Source organism: Cucumis melo, chromosome 7 (genome assembly GCF_025177605.1).
Source record: "Cucumis melo cultivar AY chromosome 7, USDA_Cmelo_AY_1.0, whole genome shotgun sequence".
Lineage (NCBI taxonomy): Eukaryota > Viridiplantae > Streptophyta > Magnoliopsida > Cucurbitales > Cucurbitaceae > Cucumis > Cucumis melo.
The window spans coordinates 27309734-27332041 of record NC_066863.1 but is presented as its reverse complement, the minus strand read 5'-3'; the positions used below and the strand labels follow the sequence as shown (position 1 = coordinate 27332041).

Sequence of the window (22308 nt, the reverse complement as noted above, 5' to 3'; positions counted from 1 at the left end):
TTGTATGAGTATTGCCTTTAGAATATAGCAAAATAGTACAATTATTTTGCTATTCATGAAAGCTTCTAGCAATTTTATCATTTAAATTAATCTCTTTTTACTTACAACTCTTAGTTGAATCTTCTCACTTCTTATTAAATATTGAACTATATAATCACTATAGAATTACATAATTTTTAATGAAAAATATTAGAATATGTCATATCAGCCAATCAAGAAAGAAAAAAGAATACTTTGATCCAAATAATAAAGTGAATCTACAAACCCACATTATTAGTTACACATTAGTAATTATTTTTGTCTATTTAAACTTACTTTAATTGATAAGATAGATGGATCAATGGTTGGATTCTCCCCAACTAGTCGAACAATTGAAAAAAAAGATCTTCCTTTCAAACATTCTATTCTCTGGTTGTACTTATTTCCACGTAATTCCTTCCATTAGAACGTCATAACAACTATCACATGATTATGAATTTAAAAAAATTGATGCAATTCAAGTTTCATCTTCATCAAGTAATTGGTGATATCAAAGAAAGAAGACAGAGAGCCAAGTACCCATCTTGATCAACGGTTTCCAAAAAGCAAAATTTTGGAACTTGAGCGTGGAAAAATGGACCCTTTTTAGATTGGATTGTTCTACTTCGACCCATTACCATGTTTTTTGCTTGTCCTATTCGAATACCGGCGCTTTCAATCACATTTGCTCGAAGAATTACATGCAGCGCCATGTCGAAAGGAAGTTCGTCCTCCTTGCCAACAAGTTCGAACGAAGTCCCTCCTAACCCGGGTCCTTAAACTCTTCTACTCGATCATGTTTCATTTTCCGTTTAATTCTTCCGTCGATGTTAATCTTAAGGGTATTTCTTAACTGGGTTTTCACTGATTTTAGGAATTTCGAGTGTTAAGTCCTCCAATGGCGTTTCTGAGCCTGAAACTCGGGTATTTGTGAGGAGAAGAGTGAAAAAGATTGCAGAAAGTCAAGATAGTGGGTTTGAAGTTGAACCTAAAATCGACACTAAAGTAAGACCTTCACCATTTTTCTTTTCATCTTCCAGATATATCTCTATCCTGGAAAGTGGGCCTTTTTAGCTTTAGATGGTCGTTTTTATTGTGGTTACCTTTGTTAAGACTATACACGCATATTGTTTTTCTTGGGTTTTGGGTTTTTACTCTCTGTGTGTCGCTCCCTGTTTCACTCATAACTTAATTGAAGCATTCAGTTAATGCTATATAAGCTCATAAACATTCATAGCCTTGCCAGCATTGTATTCTAGAAACTTGTTTGATTAGATTATAAATCCTCTATAGATAAAAGTCTTACAATGGCGAAAGTTAATTAGTAGAACTTCTTATCTTTTCACTGTGCAGCGCTCCTGTCCTCCTAATATTGAAGATTTTGCATTCAAAAGAACAAAGGATTCCCCTGGATCAAGTAATTCTTACCTTAGTAGCACTTTTGCTTGTATGAATTTAGCATTTCTACTGGATGACCAATGCATCCAAATTATGAGAACCCTTCCATCTGACATCGTTTTTTATGAATTGGCACTGCAGGGGAGTCAAAGCCTCCTCCAGATCTTCTTCTCAACGGAATTGAAGGTTCTACTCCAACTACACATAAAGGCAATGCAGGACGAGGTGAGTGCTAATTTTTTTTTCTCCAGGGGAATTTATGCTGTGTATGCATTTAGAAGAGATTTAATGTGGCATGTCTCTGATTAAGAGAGTACATTCCCCCCAGAATTTTTACTAGTTAATGTCAGGTTAGATAAGTATTTAACGTAATTATTAGATAAGTTTCCTAAGAAAAACAATGAATTATGGTATAGGTAAACCACCTGAGAATTGGGAAAAAGTTCTTAAAGGAATTCGGGAAATGAGGTCCTCTGAAGAAGCTCCAGTAGATACCATGGGATGTGGACGAGCTGGTAGTACTCTTCCTCCCAAGGTAGATTCCATATTTTGAATGGACTCCCCAGTTTTACTTAGCATAGTTGTATACTTCTTTTCAAGATCTATTATCGTCTCAAATTTGAACTTAAAATTTTTAGAGCCACAATGGATGGTTACTTTTTAACCTTTTGTTTCCTATCTTTCTTCGCTTGGTGCCAAAGTAAATCTTTCAAGTTATCCTAAATACCAAAATGAATGTTCTCTGGCACGAACTTTTTTTTTTTTTTTTTTTTTGATGTACCATGAAATCTATGAATATATCAATAATCAGATGTGAAGATGACATGATAACGCTCTTATTACCAATCAGTAGCCTGTTGTTCTTTAGAAGTAAATACCTTTTGAATGATAGAGATTATGGTGGATCTGGCCAGATTTCATCCCAGATTTAACAGGGGCACGAAGGAGTTAGCTAGGTGCTTTAGTATTACAATGCACGTTCTTTTTCTTTCTTTCTTTTTTTTTTTTTATATGGCCTTGCGGTCACTATATACTGATAACAGAAGACTCATTGCTCTTTACATAATTGTATTTGATATCTACAGCATTTTTAAACCAATAACTTTTCATTTACTTTATTTTTATTAGGAAAGAAGATTCGCTGTCTTGGCATCTTCTCTTCTCTCAAGCCAAACCAAAGACCACGTGACTCATGGCAAGTTCTTGTACTATGAAATCATTGGTTGATTGAGTATTTTAATTTAACACACTTTCCTGGACTGTTTCTGAAAATCCATATGATTGTTGATTACTTGGTCTTTCAAGCAACGAGTAAACAAAATTTTTAAGAGGATGAATTTTCCTTCACTCTCTGAATATCTGGTGGTTTTTTACCATTTCACCATTTCGAGAGGTTCACTCCTTGGCCAATACCAACATCACTCCTGTAACTACAACCATGATTTTATCCTCCATTTCAGGTGGTTTCCCCTTTTGTCAGTTACCAAATGCCCACGCTCTTATCTTTTTGAACTTTCCTTCTTATGCTTTCATGATTCTTCCGTTGTGCCCCACAGTTTTTGTGCTTCACTCTCAATTGTTCATCCAGCAATCGGCCTTTCTGGATGTCATTCATGAGATCATAACTCACTGACTGTAAACCTGCCAATTTGTAATTTTCCCTTCCAGAAATTACCAAAGAGTCAAAGACAAAGACTGCCTTTCCTGTTTTCAGAGTAGCTGTTACTATCCTTGATAGTTTGTGATAGGATTTGATGTTTTACTCAGAGACCTGTTTAACCCTTAAATCTTCTGTTAGGGACTATATTTTTTATTTCATATGATGGTGCTTTCTCAGTGCCTAAAAATGTCACCCTGCCATCAAATCCTGCGTGAGTTGTCAAACTACCTTTGCACCACCATCACTGACAGTAAAATTTGAATCCTCAATCTGTCTACTCTTGGCATGTGTAAGTCTGCTTGGGGGCAGGAAAGTCTATCAAGGAGAAACATCAGGCTCCGATATATAAGTTTTATCTTCATGAATCATGATAATAAAATAAGAATGTCAAAATTACTTGTTATTTCCCAAACCCAAAGATATTAAGCTCTCCCATGTATTTTCTAATATTTTCTTCAATTGACAAAAGAACTTTCAGGAGTGCAGGAGCAGCATTGCGTCTCCAAGAAAGTGGTCTTCTTACTGCTGAAGCCATGGACAAAGCTGATGAAGAAACCATTAAAAGTTTGATTTACCCGGTATTTGTTTTTGGAAATTATTGAGCCAGGGCACATAAGTTTTCTCGTTGAATCACGTGAATAGAAATATCTGAAAAATAGCATTTATATTTGTATGGTTGTTCTGTTTTTCACTTTTCTCAACGAATGTTCCACTTTCTGCCAATAATTTAGAGTTTTTTTGTTATCCATCTTGCAGGTTGGATTTTATTCCACAAAGGCTAAGAATTTGAAGAAGATTGCAAAAATATGTCTTATGAAGTATGGTGGGGACATACCTAGATCATTGGAGGAGCTACTTCTGCTACCTGGGATAGGCCCTAAGATTGCACATTTGGTATGATAGATTGTGTTTTCTTAGAAAAGAAGGAATTTTCCGGGTAATGGGTATGCTTCAATGACTCATCATATTTCATATGTGACATTTAGATCATGATTATGGCTTGGAACGATGTTCAGGGGATATGTGTAGACACTCATGTGCATCGCATTTGCAATCGGCTTGGGTGGGTGTCTGGGAAAGGCTCAAAACAGGTAACTGTAGAGTGTGGAATGCGACTCCACTTGTTTACTAACATGAGTAGATTCTGACTTGAGATTTGAATATCATCCTTTTCCTAACTTCAAAATTTTTCTCTGTTGCTAAAATTGTTAGCAAGTCAAGTGGACTCCCTCAAGTGAATCAAACTATTCCTCTTTTTAAGTTTTTTCATTCAATAGATTCAACTCATTGCGGCAATTATCATCGTTTGTTTCCAAAACATGTCATTGCTATAATTTGCTTTCTTTTTTCCCTTCCTAGAAAACATCAACTCCTGAAGAAACTCGAGTAGGATTAGAACTGTGGCTGCCAAAAGAAGAATGGGTTCCAATTAATCCTCTTCTGGTATGTAATGTTCTTTTACAAATAGTTGCTGCCCTGGGTACCATGATACGATGAATTTGATGGCATTGTTTCCTTGTAAACGTACTGTACCATATATTTTACCCATAGGCAGCAATACTCTTACTCATAATTGTGTTCGTATATCTGTATATTCACACGCGGTGTAGGTTGTTTACCCCTTGGGAAAACACCCTACTGCATCTACAAATTGAGTCTATTTTCTTATTGCTATTTGCAATGATTTATGCTGCTTTTAGTCCAAAGAACCCTTAAGAAAATGATTTCCAAGTAAAAATTGCAGATATATATTATTAATTTTATGAGTTATACTAACTTTGGTAAAGTAAGGGTTTGTACTTGCTCTAATCATCTGCCATATAAACTAGTGGTCTGGGAGAAATATGCTCTACCCATGCATTTTTTTTAAAACAACTTTCGTTGGAAAGAATAAAAGAATACACGAGCATAGAAAAAAAGTCACATTCCTCTGCAGGAAAGGACTCTGACTATGCAAAATAGCTACTATAGAATAGTTACAAAAGTCCTTTGAAACCAAAGCCCACAAAAGAACATGAAAGCAAACGAGAGATCAAATCCTCACTGAGGTGTTTAACCACCCCTCTAAAAGACCTACTTTTCCACTCACGCCCAGAAGTTCACGATCACACGAACATCCCATCAAACCATAAAAAGTGACCCTTCTACCCACAAGTCAAATTGAGGAGGAACTCATTGATCATATCATTAGGAGTGCAGTTCAATTTTTTTTGTTAATGTTCTTCAATATCCATCGATCATTCTCAAGTTTTATACTGTAAAAGTATAATTCAAATTGACAAAGTTCAATTGTTTTTTGTTAATGTTCTTCATTTTTGGGCTTCACCTCTACTTTTTTTAAGCAATTAGTGAGTTGGTGACTTCTGCTCTTTTGCTTCGTGTGATCTGAAGTTTGTTGGGTTGTGGATTCTAGGTTTAAGAAACATTCTCCCCTGTAATTTCTTATTACATCTCCATTTATTGATTTTTTCTTCAATTATTTTCTTTAATCATTGTTGGCATGTGAAACAGGTTGGATTTGGACAGACTATTTGCACTCCCCTTAGACCCAAATGTGGAAATTGCAGTGTTAGTGACCTATGCCCATCTGCATTCAAGGAGTCTTCAAGCCCATCTCCCAAGTTAAAGGGTTCAAGTTCTACCAAAAAGTTGTGATCATCTTTCTGTATGAATGAATATATTTACTAGTCATACAATTCCCCCCAAGTTTTTGATCTTCTATCTCTTTTTTTTTTTTCTCTTTTTTGACACCATAATGGTTTACAGATTTAGAGCTTCCATTATGGTTTCTATCGCCAAGTGTTGATAGATAGATAGGTGGATATTGAAGGATTTCAATTGGCCAATGTTGTGTAGAACGAAACTTGTTATTGATGTTATAATGTATTGATGCTCTTGGTACATGTTTTATACATTATACGATAATTCATCATCATTATTATTGACTAATTCTTCTTATGATGCAATGCCACCCCTAATTTATAGACTTTTGTTGTACAGAAAAGAAAAGGAGAATCTTTGTTATCAATTTTGATATGAATACTAAACAAAAAAATCTTTTACCAACACAGGTTACTCGTATATTCTTATGTTCCAAATTTATTCTCACAAAGTGTCATAATATGTTTAAACAAAAGCTTCAATGTTTAAGTTAGTGCTCTAGACTAGAGGGGTGTCCTAGCTAAGCTAGGGTAATATTGCATAGTTTGTTAATGAAGTGTGTTTTCTGTACCTATCTGTAACTAATATAATACTATAGCAAAACACATGCTTAGTTAGGTCCGAGTTCAGTAGGCCGATGCTGCTCCTTCGCTTTCAATCCTCAGGGCACCTGGACAGCCCTCCCCAACAATAGTAGTAATGGAAGAGTCTGAACTACCGTTGGCATTGCTACTAAGCATTTACAACATCTTTTAAGGTTATAACTTTGAACCTCTATGGCCTGTGGCAGGTCATTTTGTTGACTAGATGCTCTAGTTGATAGAGTTGAGCTGAGAAGACCATTCTTGATTGAAATCGTCATGTTTTTTAATTTTCTTACCTATTTTTGCAATGCCACATATAAATAAACCTGTCTGAGAAAAAAAATCATAATTTATCCATACAAAAATAAAATATCAAATATATCATACCTGATAATAATATTAAGTTAATCATTCTCGAGGTATATAGCTGCATATTGTACACAAGTACAAATAGCGAAAGAATTATAAAGATATTGAATGTACAAAACTTGGTTTGATATTACCTGTTTTTCAGTATACAAGCGAAATAGACAGTGCCTTCATCTAGCAAAAGAGTTTTTTCTTTTCTTTTTTAATTCTTTTGTCAATCACGTTGAATTAGAGAGTTATCTTTAGTGGCAAAGTACTATTCTCAAGATTTGGTCACCAAGAACTGTGGATGTTGAATCCAACTCTCAACAGTGAACATTAAAATGAACCTCAAGGATGGCCAAAATAAGCTGATGAATTGAACTTTTTACTGCGGGAGCTTGCTCTTCTGCCAGAGCCAATAGTTAACTCGGATTGGATCAACACGTTCCAAGATTAAACATACAGTTTTGGCTAGGTTGGAATCTGTTTGATTGTCGTCTGGTACCCTCAAAGCATCAACAGCATCTCTGAACTCTTGGGTTGACGGGAAACCATGGGAGAGAAGATCCAACAGGGTGCTCAAAGCAAACAAAAAGTTAATTTTACTCTTCAAAACTTTCAAACAGACCGAAGAAACTTGAGAAGCAATAATCCATGACTGTGTGTCACCGGCGTAAAGTCCACGCAGATATCTCCAAGAACTCTCATTTTCAGGATGAGCAAGAATGGCTTCAACAGTATAATTCACTTCAGATTCTCTCATGGCTTGTAGGCCACCCAGTAAGGGAGATCTGGTTATGACAAAGTATCTCTACCACAAACATAAAAGTGCAAGAAGGATTAAATTAATACTCTGAGAGTGATTAACTTGAGGTATATCGTTATTTAAGATTTCTTATGAAAGAAAATTATGTGTCGGACAGAAATTAGATGTCACTCATGTCAGAAAGAATTCAAGATACTTACCAAAACTAGAGGATGAAAAGAATAAAGTAATTTCATGCTCAACGGAAAGATTTTAGTTATAGCCCTGACTCCTCCATTCAATATCTCACTCATAAAATTTTTAGTAGAAACAAGACAGTGAATCCATTGACACCAGGGTTTCTCTGTTGCTCCAGATAAATTTGTTTCTTGAAATATGTGTCTGTCCCTTTTTTAGAAGGATTGAAAGATACAGTCGCCTCTACAATAATGTGAAGCATGAGTTAACATCTTTTTGTTGACTTTTTTTTTCTCTTAGATCTTGGAGCAAGCTAACGCCTTTTACTTTGCTCAATGAAAGCTCGATTTTTTTTTTAAATAAAAATAATAAATAAAGTGATTTCACCATTCAATGAAAAGGTTGTTGTTTCCTAAATAAATATTAAAAAGAAAAAGAAAAAGAATTCTGCCTAAGTCACTATTTTTGGAAATTTGAACTGCCCAACTTTAACAAATTTATCTGCATCTTATGCCGAAAACACTATATTTTTAACCACCCAACTCTGCACTTATTCCTAATGAACCGCCTCCACATCAAAAAATACTTCCTTTTCCAGCTATTTGGATTAAACTCAAGGATCAAGGAGCAGATATAAAGCATGTGCTAACCTGATTCCATGCAGAATTATTAAAAACATCTTCCTTTAGAAGCTCGTGACAATAGTCAAGTTCACCTTCCCATCCACCCAGAGCCTGAAGAACCCACTGCATTATAATTAAATAAACCATGTCACTAAAGTCTGGATGGGAAAAAAAATTACATTGCATAGATTGAAATACGATAATAAAATGTAGTAGATTGGAGATCAAACCTGTCTATGAGACCAAGCATGATAATTTTTGGAATCAAGGGAGATAATCTTTCTGGTGAATTCAAGCTCTTTGTTTGCCGCATTGGTTCCCAGTTTCTGAGCAACCCATCTCCTATGATGCCTGCAAAGATATTCACAAAGATTCATGCAGGCCTATTCTGACGGAAGAGAGGATGAAAAGAACAAGTAGATCATAAATGTAATCAGATGGACATTTGAAAATCTTGACCACCCGTCAAGAGGGTAAAAACTTTCCAAGCTTTCTCAGCAGTCTACCCTAACTTCTGCTTTTCCACAAAGAACTTATCCATAATGATAGTCCCTCCTCTTGGTTACTGTTCATTGCCACTGCCACTCATACAAAATATGAGAAGCCCACAAAAAGGGAACCAACTACACTAGAAGCTGTTTGGAAAGCTGGAATTTAATTAGATTAGTGGGAAATAAAGGGTGTTGGGATGCTCGAGGAATCGTGAACAGAACAGAGATGGGATCGTGAAGCGTTAAAAAGTAGAAAAGACGATTGGGTTGAAAATTGTTGGAACAAGATGAATTTAGTATTACAAATCGAGTCCAAAGACTCAATCCAAACGTGGATTTTAAATTACATACAATACAGACTCATCCCTCTTCCAAACAGCCCATTAAAGGGGCTTCAATCATGTAAAATGACACCTAGTGTATGGTTACAAAAATGTCTAAACACTGATGCCCAAAGGAAAACTGAGAATCTAACAAGGGACCAAACATCACGGGATGAAAATCTCTCTCCCCTAAAGAGTCTATTCTTTCTTTCACCAAACGTCCACAAACCCCACAGAATAGCACCTCCCCCACCAATCTGCCACAGCTCAAATATTAAATTTGTTTTGATGGTAAACTGATAAGTGATAACTTAACATAAGGAAAAAGCTACAGTTCTTTCATAAACTAAATTTGAATAAACAGTAAAAAGACAGTTTGTTCTTTATTATAGACATGTCTCTAATATCAACCAAAAGATAAAAATTTTGAAAAGAAAAGAAAAACTTCAAACTCATTAATTCAAACATTGGGCTGACCATATCTGATAGTTTTTGGTGTTAGACTCAGCAATGTTGTCAAGGAAATTTAGTTCATCATGTAAATCAACATTAAGAGCCTCGAGTATCAAACGCCTGAAATGCCAGACCTACAAAGAAGAAAGAACAGTTACCCACTTACAAAGGTAAAATTAAATGAACCACCTTATATAAAAAGCTCATTACAACAAGCGTAGGTTTTAAGAATGATCTGTATTTAGATTGAATTAAAAAGTCTACAGGCTTTTAATGAAACAAATTGAAGTTTGAATTTAGTTCATAAGGCTGAATTGACAAGTGCTGCACTACTAATACGTAATAATTATTTCACATCAAAGGATTTTCCATGACAAAGAAAGAAGCCCAGAAGAATTATTGGATACATCCATCTTTATGGCTTCTTATTGGTGTAAGATTTTCACTTTTTTGCAACCATAGTATTAATATTCTCATATCAAACTGGAGAAAACTTTTTGTAACTTCACAGGACGGTTTTCTTTTTCTTTTCTTTCTTTCTTTTTTTTTTTTTTTTTTCTGTAACATTTCATATCATCAATGAAATTATATCCTATCTAAGAAAAATAGATAAAGTAACTAAAAATATTAGTTCAAAAGGTAGAATTAGTACTAGATATCATCCAAAAGCTAAGTCCCTCGGGAACTCAAACTCATCTTATACACTACAAAGTCAACTTCTGATAAATCAAATCCGAGGGGAGAAAAACGTTTCAACGTGATGAGACGGAGTTTCTCTGGTTACAGCTTGTTAGAGCTTTTATACCTCCTATGGACCGAAGAAACAACCAAATATCCAACAACAAATTCCGCTCTTTGGAAAGGATCAATGAGTTGGTTTTATTCAAGCTTTAACTTGGTGCAAACATTTGTTCTCTCCTTTAACAAATTCTAGCTTAACTGGTCTTTTGGCAAATTGGAAGGTTTTCCCGTAAAAATCATTGGCTTTGGGAAATGGCAAAAAAATTGGGATGGTTCGCCTCTTTGAATCTCTCTAAACTAGCCAAACAATAGTAAAAAATCCTTTCAAATAAACAAGTAACGACACATAAAAGACCAAAATACACAATCTTCGATTCTCCTAAGAAAAAAAAACATTCCAACCAAGGCCTCAAGGTTAAAAAGCATGGGAAGAACACACATTAGTCGTAGTAAACATGATCAATATTGCAATAACTAGTTCAACTCAAAACTAGTTCAAGTCAAGGAAACATCAAATTGGAATTTTAGAAGTTGCCCCACCCCAAATGAACCAGATCATCAGTCACTCTCATCCACTCCAGTCCTTGTCCAACTCCAAACATAAATCCAAACAGCCATCAAATAAAAAAATAAAAAAGAGGGTAAAAGAAATTACAGTGTAATTGCCAGGATTCATAGCAATGGCTTCAGCAGTGAGGTGGAGAGAACGAGGAGAACGCTCATCTGCTCGATAAACAGCTCGGAAATAACTCATGAGCTGAGAGAAGTCTTCTTTGTAGGCGATCGCCACAATCGGATTCGGACCATCGTCCTGCGGAAGCGGAGTCACGTCGTACCACTCCGGTCGCTCGCTGATCGGTAAACTATCATCGAAATCCATCGATATTGCTCGGAAAACACGCAATCGAAACCAGAAAAGTTGAGGAAAGATGAAGAATCAGAGTTTGAGTGGAAGGTAATTAGGGATCGTGTACAGTTCCATGAGTAAGAAAGATTCTGCTTCCACTTCCCATTGTAGTTCAACCCTCCGAGACCGTACGGCGTACGATACTACAAAGAAACGACTAATGATTCTTCTACTTCTCTATATACACCAAACAAATACAAAGCTTAGGGATATTCCTTTCCATATACTTTTAATAGACGATTAGGGCTTGTTAGGGTATGATATCACTATTCCTATCCTTAAATAATATACCCGTTTAACATTAATTTCTTATGTTCGAGTTTAACATGTCGAAAAGAAAAGATTAAATTGTTGACTTTTTAGTCTATAAAATACTTATCTTAACTCGTTGAGTTATGTGTAGGTTGATACACCTATTTTAGAATTCAACAAAATAATTAAAAATATCCTTTTAGAATAAAGAAATTAGAGTTGCATGGTAGTCTAATATTTTTCTTTTGATAAAGATGGGGTTGATGTTGACAATAATTGAATTAATGTAGTTTAAGAATTTTCTTTTAAACATGTGAGGTGAAAAAATAGAACTTGAAAATTCACAAATCAACGTATGAAAAAAGAATATGATGTAAAATAATTATACATAAATATTGTTTATATTAAATAATCACATTTTGAAAGTATATATGTTATTAGGAATTGGAAAAGGATGTTATAATATTTCCTCCCACAAGTTAATTTTTGTCGCTTATTCTCCTACTTCTCCAAGGATTCTAAAACTTTTCCCACTGAACATAGGTTTTGTAATTCCTTATAAATTACCTTCCTACCATAGCATTTGGATTCAAAAAATATCTCAAATATATTCAAGAGGGTGTTTCCACGATGCAAGAAAATAAGAACAACTTGCTTTTTCTTCATTCTTCTTCAACTCCAACGTCTTTACATAATTTTGATCAAAATTCAGCACCAACGTTGACGTCGACTATAAATGATCATGAGATGTCGCGACAGTTGTTTTCTTCCATTGAATCAGGTGATTGGACAAATAATGAAGGGAATCATAATCACAAGCGTAACTTGAAAACTACACAATGTTACCCTTCTTCTTCCACCCCATTTATTGATGCCAATGATAACTTTGAAACTCCACGATACTATCATCCTTCCTCTTCTCAATCTGTTGATCCCAACTCTAACTATAGCAACATGGATGATGCTTTTCTTTTTTCTGATTCTTTGACATGTTCTCCTTCCATTCTTTCAACGACGCATAATAAAGACTCATTCAATGATTCTATTGGACATAATGGTTTTCTTTCCGACGTTGTCAATTCCAGCTCCACCAAAACATCATCGAAAAGCTTGGATTCCATGACATTTAACAATCGGCATTCTCCCTATCCTAATCCCCAAACATCACATTTTTACTCTCCTTCCTCTATTTCAACAACTCATAATAACGATCAATTTGCTGACTCCACTGAATATACTGGTTTGCTTTCTGACATCGTTAAAATGAGGCCACGTGTTCCAACAATGTCTTCGTCAACCACAAATTTGTCATCATTACCACCACGACCACCATCGTCGCACAACTCATTGAACATAAAAAATAACAACATCAGAAACTATTGGAGCTTAAAGGAGCACAGGTACGTATATAACACAAATATAATATATGCAACTCATCTTTCATTTGACTATCGATTGTATGAAGTTATTAACTATACATACATATTATTGCAGATTATTTCTGGCAGGGATGCAACTTTTAGGCAAAGCTGAATGGAAAAAAATTGCAGACCACGTGGTGATTACCAAAACACACAAGCAAGTGGCTAGTCATGCCCAGAAGTACTTTCTTCATCTAGATAAGTTATCGAAACATAAGCGTAAGAGATCGAGTATTCATGATATCACCACTGTCGAGCCTGAATTTTTGGCGGAGGTGGAAGCATGTTTACCGCAACACTTGAAGGGTCTCAATCAATGAGTCAAATTAAAACATCTTGATTGTTCCCACTAACTCTTTAGTTTTCAATTCTAAAAATTATATGTAAGAAATAATAATAATTACTTTGTAGTTTAAATCATATTTCGATTCTTAGAAATGGAATATTATTCTATTTTGGTGTTTATATTTTTTTAAAATGTCAATTTTAATCTTTGAACTTTGGTGTTATATTAAAATTCGGTTAATTTTTTAACAAAATGTTAGAATTTGTTAATTATTTTTTTTGATGACTACACTGCAGAGAAATCATCTCTGTTAATAAATTCCACGATGTTCACCATATGTGTTTTACCCCATTTTTATTTTTTTTTTAAATTTGCTTTAAAATAACTCACATGCCCTCTATTATATTCAAATCATTCAAAATATAATTGTAAAAAAAAATCTCAACATTCAATTTAATTTCGTTTCTACCTTATATTAAATTTAACAAATTTGGAGAAAACGAAGGTACACAGATAAATATATTGATTTGCAACAATAACATTCAAATTCACTTGCAATATAATGCAACTGTTATTAAACTAAAACAACTTAGTAAGGAGATCCCATGTTTAATTTATCCTTAAAATGTATTAAATTTAAGATTTTTTAAAGAGAGTAAAAAAAAAATATCTAGTTGTGGGTGGAATTTTAGGCCATAAAAAAAAATTAAAGCTTTTAGTAGCATTGTAAGGGTTCCATTGTTTGTGGAAGTCCAGGATGTTTTATGCACCTCCACCAACAATGGGGGATCATAGAGGCGAACACGTTAGGCGAGAACCAAACAACTAAACAAAACAAACTACAATCTTTAGTGAATAACTTCATAATAGAATTATGTGAAAAAATATTTGATATCTAAGTGCTATCGATTCATTCTTTAGTCTATAATTTGTATGGTATATCTTTAGGATTATTTTCAAAATTCAATATAAAATTAGAAAATTATTTTTGTTACAAATTTTACATTTAAAATGATTATTGAAAATCAAATCACGATTTTCATAACCCTACTTGAAAACATAATTCTTTTTATTAAAATTAAAACCTTATTTAAAAATTGTGTTTATTAAAAATTCTCTCTTAATCTTAGTTTTCACGATCTTTTTCAATAGAAGTATCGAATACTTTGGTCAATTTTCTTTTTCCTTTTATTTTTCATAACTTAGTCTATTATGATGTAAATTATTATTATTATTATTATTATTATTATTATTATATATATATATATATATTAATGATAAAATAGCAAAATTGTTAGTCTATCAATGCACTATATTTTAGTGGGTGGAAAAATTAAATTAAATGTTATTATCGTTAAGATTTAATTACCTTCATTCTTATTCCATTTATTGAAATATTAAGTAACTCACATATTTTAATAATTAATTAAACTTTTTTCAAATTAATAACAAATATATATCAATTTTGTCTTTTTTTTGAAAAAAAATTGATATTATTATATAATTTTATATCAATATTATTATTGACATATTAGCATCACACTCTATTATTTGTGTCTATTTTATTTTATTGTTGTATTAGTGTCTATTGTTTGAGTAAAATGGAATGAATAAAAAGAATGAATAAACCAAAAATAAATGAATAAGATCTTTATTTGAGGTGAAAAAAAGGGACTGAGCATTATTTTCAAAAATAGCAAAGGAATAAAAACCTAGCTAGCTACCTAGTTCTAATAAAAACCTAGCTAGCTAAGAGGCTAAATTAAAAGGAGGAAATCTAATATTTGACGGGATAGGCAGGTTGCATTGCCATTCCACATACACCTTGTGGGTTTCTTGCTCCTCGTTGCATCTTCATATAACCATTCATTCCCCATTGAGTTCCATATTGGTTCCTTATTATCCAATAATCTCCATCTTCTTCATCACTTCCGTACCCAACTACCACTACCGTGTGGTCAATATTATATCCACAAAAGTCTTGTTCCGTAAACATTCCCTGCAAATAATTATCATGTTTTGATTAAGGATAATGTCTTAATGTTGCACCAAATTATAATTAAGTTATAACAAAATTAACTACACACTTACTTGCCCATAAAATCTAAAATCACTCCCACTTGATGCTATAGCCACAGCCACTGGTTGGTGTGCCACTGCCTTCATCAAAGCATGCTCATTGTTTCGAGGTACATTCTCATATCCATCAATTTTCACTCTCTCATTATAACCCTATTAATGAAATATCAAACACAACTATTATGAATAATTCAATTATATAATAAATTTAGATAGTTTAATTAGAATCATATTGGTTTAAACTCACTCCTCGTCTACGACAATATCCATCCCCTTCATAATATGGATAGTTATCCTCAACTGTGATTCCACCGTTTTCCATCATGAACTCAAATGCAGAGTTATAATGTCCCCCACGACAACCACCATCTCTATAATCACAATCCACCACCTCTTGTTCTGACAAAGATACTAACTCATTTGTTTTTATTTGGTGAATAGATTCCACGGCAGCCACAGCTGCAAATGCCCAACAGCTTCCTGCCAAACACAAAATCATTAACATAATTATTAGTTAGAAGACTTAGACTTTAGAAAGAATTATAAATTAAATTAAATTAATTACCACATCCGCCTTGATTTTTTATGGCATTCACAGCTCCTTTTTTCCTCCAGTCAATTGAAGATGGAATTTCCTTTGCATGTTCATACATAAATCCACCAACATGACCAGTCTTGGCATGTAAGTTTTTGTAGTAAGTAATATTGGAGCCATGTATGCTACTAAACTCATCATCGGACATATCAGCAAATTGGTTAAGCTGCAATTTTAATGATCTTCCCATATGGTTCTTTTTGAACACATGTTTTGCATTATCTTTGAACACCTTGAAGCGTTTGTGCATCTCATTTGCATTTCTTGAGATTCTATGGTGGCTACTCCATCTCTTATAGAGTTGCATTAGGCTTTTTTCAGATTCAAAATCCTTTCTTTCCAACTCAAAGCTCTCACATAGGTGAGATGTCAAAGCAATCAAAACAAGGGGAACAATAAGAAATTTCATTACAGTACTCATGGTGTTGGAAGGTTTGAGTAATAGGATAGAATTGATTTTTACACATGCAAGTTTAAGCAACTTATATAGTCGTTTACTCAACAGAATAATCACCTTCTTCCCCTTAAAATGGGTGTGGTTATAGAGTTGTTTTTGGATACTTAGTTAAGATAGAGTTTTTTCTTGATTATAGGATACTTAGTTAAGATCTACTCATTATTCATTTTGAATGGTTGAACGGTTGATCATTTTACTCCTTTATTTTTAAAAAATTAATATTTTTTATCTTAATAAAAATATATCTTTAAAAACAATTGCTTATATATATCTTTAAAAACAATTGCTTATATATATTTTTAAAAACAATTATCCTAGTCAATATATCTTTTAAGTTGAGATTTTCTTGGTAAATGGGGATTTAAATAACTACATGAATTTTAGATTTACAAGAAAAATAAAAATAAAGAAAAGGTTCAAAGTGAAGGAAAAAAAAACTTACTTTTTTTATATATCCTTTAGTTAATAACTCACAGATATTTATCCAACTACAAAGGCATAGAGTGAAGTGATTTTAGGAAAGATTTTAGTAGGTGAATGTTAAATTTGCATTATTATTATTATTATTTGTATAGTTTTATAATTTACATTATCTTAATAACAAGGATGAATTTGTGTCGAATTCTAAAAAATTAATTATATGTAAGCAATAACAATAGTTACGTTCTTAATTTAGTTTATGTTATTAAAATTTTGTTAGTTTTTTTGACAAAATATAAGGGTTTGCTTATTATTTTTGGAAGACTAGGCTGCCAAATAATTTAACTAGACTAGAGTAAATCGTTCAAGTTAATAAATTCCACAATCTTCACCATATTTGTTTCATCCCATTTTTGTTCTTTTAAAATTCGCTTTAAGATAACCCACATGTGCATTTATCTTCATCTTCAGTAGAACTTTATTTTAAAAAACAAAAAAATAATTATTCTTTTAAAAGATAAAAATAACTAATTCTCTCTGATTCAATTTGGAGAAAACAAATGTACACAAAATAAATATATTGATTTGCAACGATAACGTTCAAATTCAATGCAACAGTTATAAAACAACTTATAGTAAGGATATCCATATTTAATTTATCCTTAAAATGTATCATTAAATTTAAGATTTGCTTGTTTGTTTTTGGAAAACGATCGCAAGAGCTCCATTGTCAGTTATGGACCTCCACCGACAATGGGGATTAGTAGTTGATGTTGTGAATACTCGGCTATCATCAATCTTATTAATTCTATAATTTAGAAGTAAATTTTACAAGAATTTAGAAAGACATAAAATAAAATTGTTACAAAAAAAACAGAAAGCTAAAAAGAATAAATTCTTCCATACTTTTAGGACAATGGTAAAAGTTATTATTATTTTTTTTTTAAAATTGTGTGTCTATTTATTACAATTTCTCTCATAATCTTAAAGTCAATTTTCTTTTTTTTTCATAACTTAGTCTATTATGATGTTAATTATTATTTTAGAGACCAGTTCAATCCGATATCAAACTAATGTACTTCCAAATTAAATGTATTATTTTAGGATATTTGTTAAGATTTAATTCTTTAACCTCATTCTTCCAAAATTAGATTTATTGAAATATTAGTATTCACAGATTAATTTTTTTAAAATTATTATTGCTATATATATTCTCGATAATTTGATTTCTTTTTTTAATTTTGATATTAGGATGCTCTAATTTGTATGTTATTATTGCTATATATATTCTCGATCACCCTATTATTATTAAGTGATTCTTTTGCTAAGTTTTTATGTGATTTTATTTGTTCTATTAGTTATAAATAATTGAATATAATATTGCTATAGACCAATTATAAATAAAAATGGAATGAATAAAATACACAAATGGAATTACTAAGAAAATTATATAGGAATTGCTACAAGCAGAATTAAATCTGCATTATTTTCAAATGTAGCAATAGAAACTTAGCCCTAGCTAGCAATAGAAACCTAGCCCTAGCTAGCTATCCAACTCGAATAAGAAGCTAAATTCAAAGGAAAGAAATCTAGTACTTGACAGGATTGGCACGTTGCATTGTCATTCCACATACCCCTCGTGGGTTTTGTACTTCTCGTTGCATCTTCATATAACCATTCATTCCCCATTGAGTTTCATATAGGTTTCTTATTATCCAAAAATGACCATCTAGTTGTCTGATCGGGATTTTAGGCCATAGAGAAAAAAAATTAAAGCAATGTAATTTTGTTTCATATATAGTTTGGGATTGCTCGGAAATAGGAGAGGTTTATGCACTTCCACCAACAACATTGGGGATCTTAATAGTTATTGATATCGTGAATATTCGGTTAGAATGGAAATCATCAATCTTAATAGTTATTGATATCGTGAATACTCGATAATTTGGAAATAGATTTTACAAAATTCACAAGAAATAAAAGATAAAATAACTATAAAATCATAGTAGTTAGTGTAAGTTATTTGTGAGAATTATGTGAAAGAATATTCAATCCACATGTTACTTGATTGTTTTGATTCTATATATGTGCATTCTTGATTTGCATTTTAAATCTATAATTATTCTTGTGATATATTTTTAGAGTTGTTTTCAAAATTTAACGTGAAATAATTAGAAAATTGTTTTTGTTACAAATTTGACATTTAAATCGAAAAGATGAAAACAATAATTATTAAAAGCCAAATCACGATTTCAAACTAAGACCCTATTTGAAAACACAACTTTTTTAAGAAAAGATTTGTGTTTATTTCAATTTCTCTTAATTAATCTTTTTCTATAGTCAATTTTCCTTTTTCTTTTATTTTTTTATAACTTAAATTATTATATATATATATATATATATATATAATAACAAAATAGTTAACAATATTTTAACTTTGTTCTTTTTTCAATTTCTTTTGAAAATAGAAAGATAGTGAAATCTTCCAAATTAAATGTATTATATATTGTTTATCTTTTCCAGGATATTTGTTAAAAAGATTTAAAATTAGATCTATTGAAATATATATAAGTTATTCACACACATGTTTTTAGAATTAATTAATTTTTAAAAATTAATAATATATATATATATATATATATATATATATATATATATATATATATATATATATATATATATATATATATATATATATATATATATATATATATATATCCATATCAATTTTGATTTTTTAAAAAAAAAAATTGATATTAGGATGCTCTAATTTGTATTATTGCTATATTATCGATCACTCTATTATTATTAAATGTGTTTTTGATTGAACTCTCTTTTTATTTTATCCTTTATTTCTGGTATTTTATTTTTAAAATTTTAAAAAATGTTATTCTTTTGCTCAATTTTTATGCGATTTTCTTTGGTGTCACAAATAAATAATTAATTATAAAATGGGAATAAAATCAAAAAGTTAGATGTTTATTGATTAGAAAAAGGGAAAAGCAGTACTTTCTGCATTATTTTAAAAAACCTAGCTAGCTACCCAATTCTAAATAAGAGGCTAAATCAAAAGCAGGAAATCTAGTGCTTGACAGGATAGGCAGGTTGTATTGCCATTCCACATACACCTTGTGGGTTTCTTGCTCCTCGTTGCATCTTCATATAACCATTCATTCCCCATTGAGTTCCATATTGGTTCCTTATTATCCAATAATCTCCATCCTCTTCGTCAGTTCCGTATCCAACTACCACTACCGTGTGGTCAATATTGTATCCACAAAAGTCTTGTTCCGTAAACATTCCCTGCAAATAATTGTCAAAGTTTAATATTCCTTTTAATTAAAGATAATTAATGTCTTACTTGTAGCACCAAAATTAACACATGCTTGCCTGCCCATAAAATCTAAAATCACTTCCACTTGATGCTATAGCCACTGCTACTGGTTGGTGTGCCACGGCTTTCATCAAAGCATGCTCGTTGTTTCGAGGTACATTCTCATATCCATCAATTGTCACTCTTTCATTATAACCCTATTAATGAAATATCAAACACAATTATTATGAATCATTCAATTATATAATAACTTTAGATAGTTTAATTAGAATTATATTGGTTTTGAACTCACTCCTCGTCTACGACAATATCCATCTCCTTCATAATAAGGATAGTTATCCTCAACTGTGATTCCACCATTTTCCATCATGAACTCAAATGCAGAATTATAGAAACCTCCAAGACAACCACTGTCTCTATAATCACAATCCACCACCTCTTGCTCTGATAGAGATACTAACTCATTTGTTTTTATTTGGTGAATAGATTCCACGGCAGCCACAGCTGCAAATGCCCAACAGCTTCCTGCCAAACACAAAATCAACACAAAATTATTAGTTAGAAGGCTTTAGACTTTAGAAAGAATTATAAATTAAATTAAATTAATTACCACATCTGCCTTGATTTTTTATGGCGTTCACGGCTCCTTTTTTCCTCCAATCAATTGAAGATGGAATATCGTTTGCATGTTCATACATAAATCCACCGACACGACCGTTCTTGGCATGTAAGTTTTTGTAGTAAGTAATATTGGAGCCATGTATGCTACTAAACTCATCATCAGACATATCAGCAAATTGGTTAAGCTGCAATTTTAATGATCGTCCCATATGGTTCTTTTTGAACACATATTTTGCATTATCTTTGAACACCTTGAAGCGTTTGTGCATCTCATTTGCATTCCTTGAGATTCTATGGTGGCTACTCCATCTCTTGTAGAGTTGCATTAGGCTTTTCTCAGACTCAAAATCCTTTCTTTCCAACTCAAAGCTCTCACATAGGTGAAATGTGAAAGCAATCAAAACAAGTGGAACAATAAGAAATTTCATGACAGCCATGGGGAAGATTTGAGTAATAGGATGAATTGATTTTTGGATTATTTAAGCCGACTTATATAGGCATTTACTCAACTGAATAATCACCTTCCTCTCCTTAAATTGGGCGTGGTTATAGAGTTTTTTGGATACTCAGTTAAGATAGAGTTTTTTCTTGATTATAGGATGCTTAGTTAAAATCGGTTCGTTAATTATTTTACTTCCTTATTTTAAAAAAATTAATATGAATTTTCTTAAAACAATTATCTTAATAAAAATATATTTTTAAAAACAATTACTTTTTTTTATATATATAAAGTAGAATAATTAATATTTTCTCATTGCTCCTTAGTTAAAAAATATTGTAATTTATTATTGATGGATTTTATTTTTTTAAATTAACATGATTTTCCTTAAAAGGAAAAATAAAGATAAAAGTTCAAAGCAAAAAAAAATCAATTTATTTGTTTGTATTTCATTTAGTTAATAACTCACAAATATTTATCCATAGTAACTAGGAAGGTACACATAAAAGGTATAAGTGAAATAAGTTTGAAAGATTTTAGATTGTGAATTTTAAGTTTACATTATTTGTATATTTTTGCCATTTGTACAATCTTAGTAGTACTTTACTATTATCATTGTTTGTGATACCCATGGAAAGGTATTCTTATCAAATTAAAGCAGACAAATTAAATTTGGAGTTTAGATCGAGACCATTTTAGGAAAGATTTAGTACGAATGTTTCAAAATTTAAAAGTTAGAGATATTTAAACTAGAAGGTAATTTTTCTTTTTTTTTTTCAATTTATTTTTAAAATAACGGTGTTAGATTACGTAATTAAAAAGTTGAAAATAGGATTGTTATGTAAAAGTTGGAATCTCTTAGAGTTTGTGTATCGAAAAACATTTCAAAATTAAATGTCGTTGATAATTAAGTCTATTATTATTCTAAGTTTAGTCAAGTTATCACATTCCGATCCACAAATATCGGAGCCATGAAAAAACCAAGTCTCATAAATTTTTCATTTGAATATTAATGGCATAAAGTTATCAACTAAATGTTAGTATACATACGTAAACATGGGGCCGTTTGGGGGAAGGGTTGGGTTATGGAAGGTTAGGGTTATGATAAACCTAGTGTTAAGATAAACCAAGGATTATAATAAGATGTGTTTGGGAGAAGGGTTATAGAGGAAGTGTTATGATAAGATGTGTTTGGGGGAAGGGTTATGAATGAAGTGTTTTTATAATGTTGTGAAGAAGGATTGAGGAAAA

General features: G+C 31.9%; 5 protein-coding genes across 5 annotated transcripts; 2 read left to right on the top strand and 3 right to left on the bottom strand.

Moving 5' to 3' along the window:
* The first annotated feature begins 455 nt into the window (after nt 1–455).
* LOC103494544 (endonuclease III homolog 1, chloroplastic-like) lies at nt 456–6025 on the top strand. The gene is made up of 11 exons (XM_008455764.3): nt 456–790; nt 893–1023; nt 1372–1435; nt 1558–1641; nt 1833–1951; nt 2545–2611; nt 3563–3654; nt 3833–3970; nt 4063–4167; nt 4436–4519; nt 5588–6025. The coding sequence occupies exons 1-11, from the start codon at nt 658–660 to the stop codon at nt 5729–5731; spliced, it is 1161 nt and encodes a 386-aa protein (XP_008453986.1). The 5' UTR covers nt 456–657; the 3' UTR covers nt 5732–6025.
* A 745-nt stretch (nt 6026–6770) lies between these two features.
* LOC103494543 (protein farnesyltransferase/geranylgeranyltransferase type-1 subunit alpha) lies at nt 6771–11392 on the bottom strand. The gene is made up of 5 exons (XM_008455763.3): nt 10902–11392; nt 9530–9639; nt 8469–8589; nt 8266–8361; nt 6771–7483 (listed from the first exon to the last, which is right to left on the bottom strand). The coding sequence occupies exons 1-5, from the start codon at nt 11124–11126 to the stop codon at nt 7058–7060; spliced, it is 978 nt and encodes a 325-aa protein (XP_008453985.1). The 5' UTR covers nt 11127–11392; the 3' UTR covers nt 6771–7057.
* Nucleotides 11393–12152: 760 nt separating this feature from the next.
* LOC103494880 (uncharacterized) lies at nt 12153–13146 on the top strand. The gene is made up of 2 exons (XM_008456262.1): nt 12153–12805; nt 12900–13146. The coding sequence occupies exons 1-2, from the start codon at nt 12153–12155 to the stop codon at nt 13144–13146; spliced, it is 900 nt and encodes a 299-aa protein (XP_008454484.1).
* A 1601-nt stretch (nt 13147–14747) lies between these two features.
* On the bottom strand, nt 14748–16220 carry LOC103494879 (ervatamin-B-like). Its single transcript, XM_008456261.2, has 4 exons — nt 15757–16220; nt 15439–15671; nt 15204–15344; nt 14748–15111 (listed from the first exon to the last, which is right to left on the bottom strand). Exons 1-4 carry the CDS (start codon nt 16205–16207, stop codon nt 14890–14892), a joined length of 1047 nt encoding a protein of 348 aa, XP_008454483.1. The 5' UTR covers nt 16208–16220; the 3' UTR covers nt 14748–14889.
* Nucleotides 16221–19744: 3524 nt separating this feature from the next.
* Nucleotides 19745–21055, bottom strand: LOC103494878 (ervatamin-B-like). The gene is made up of 4 exons (XM_051088133.1): nt 20608–21055; nt 20286–20522; nt 20054–20178; nt 19745–19966 (listed from the first exon to the last, which is right to left on the bottom strand). The coding sequence occupies exons 1-4, from the start codon at nt 21053–21055 to the stop codon at nt 19745–19747; spliced, it is 1032 nt and encodes a 343-aa protein (XP_050944090.1).
* Nucleotides 21056–22308: the final 1253 nt, after the last annotated feature.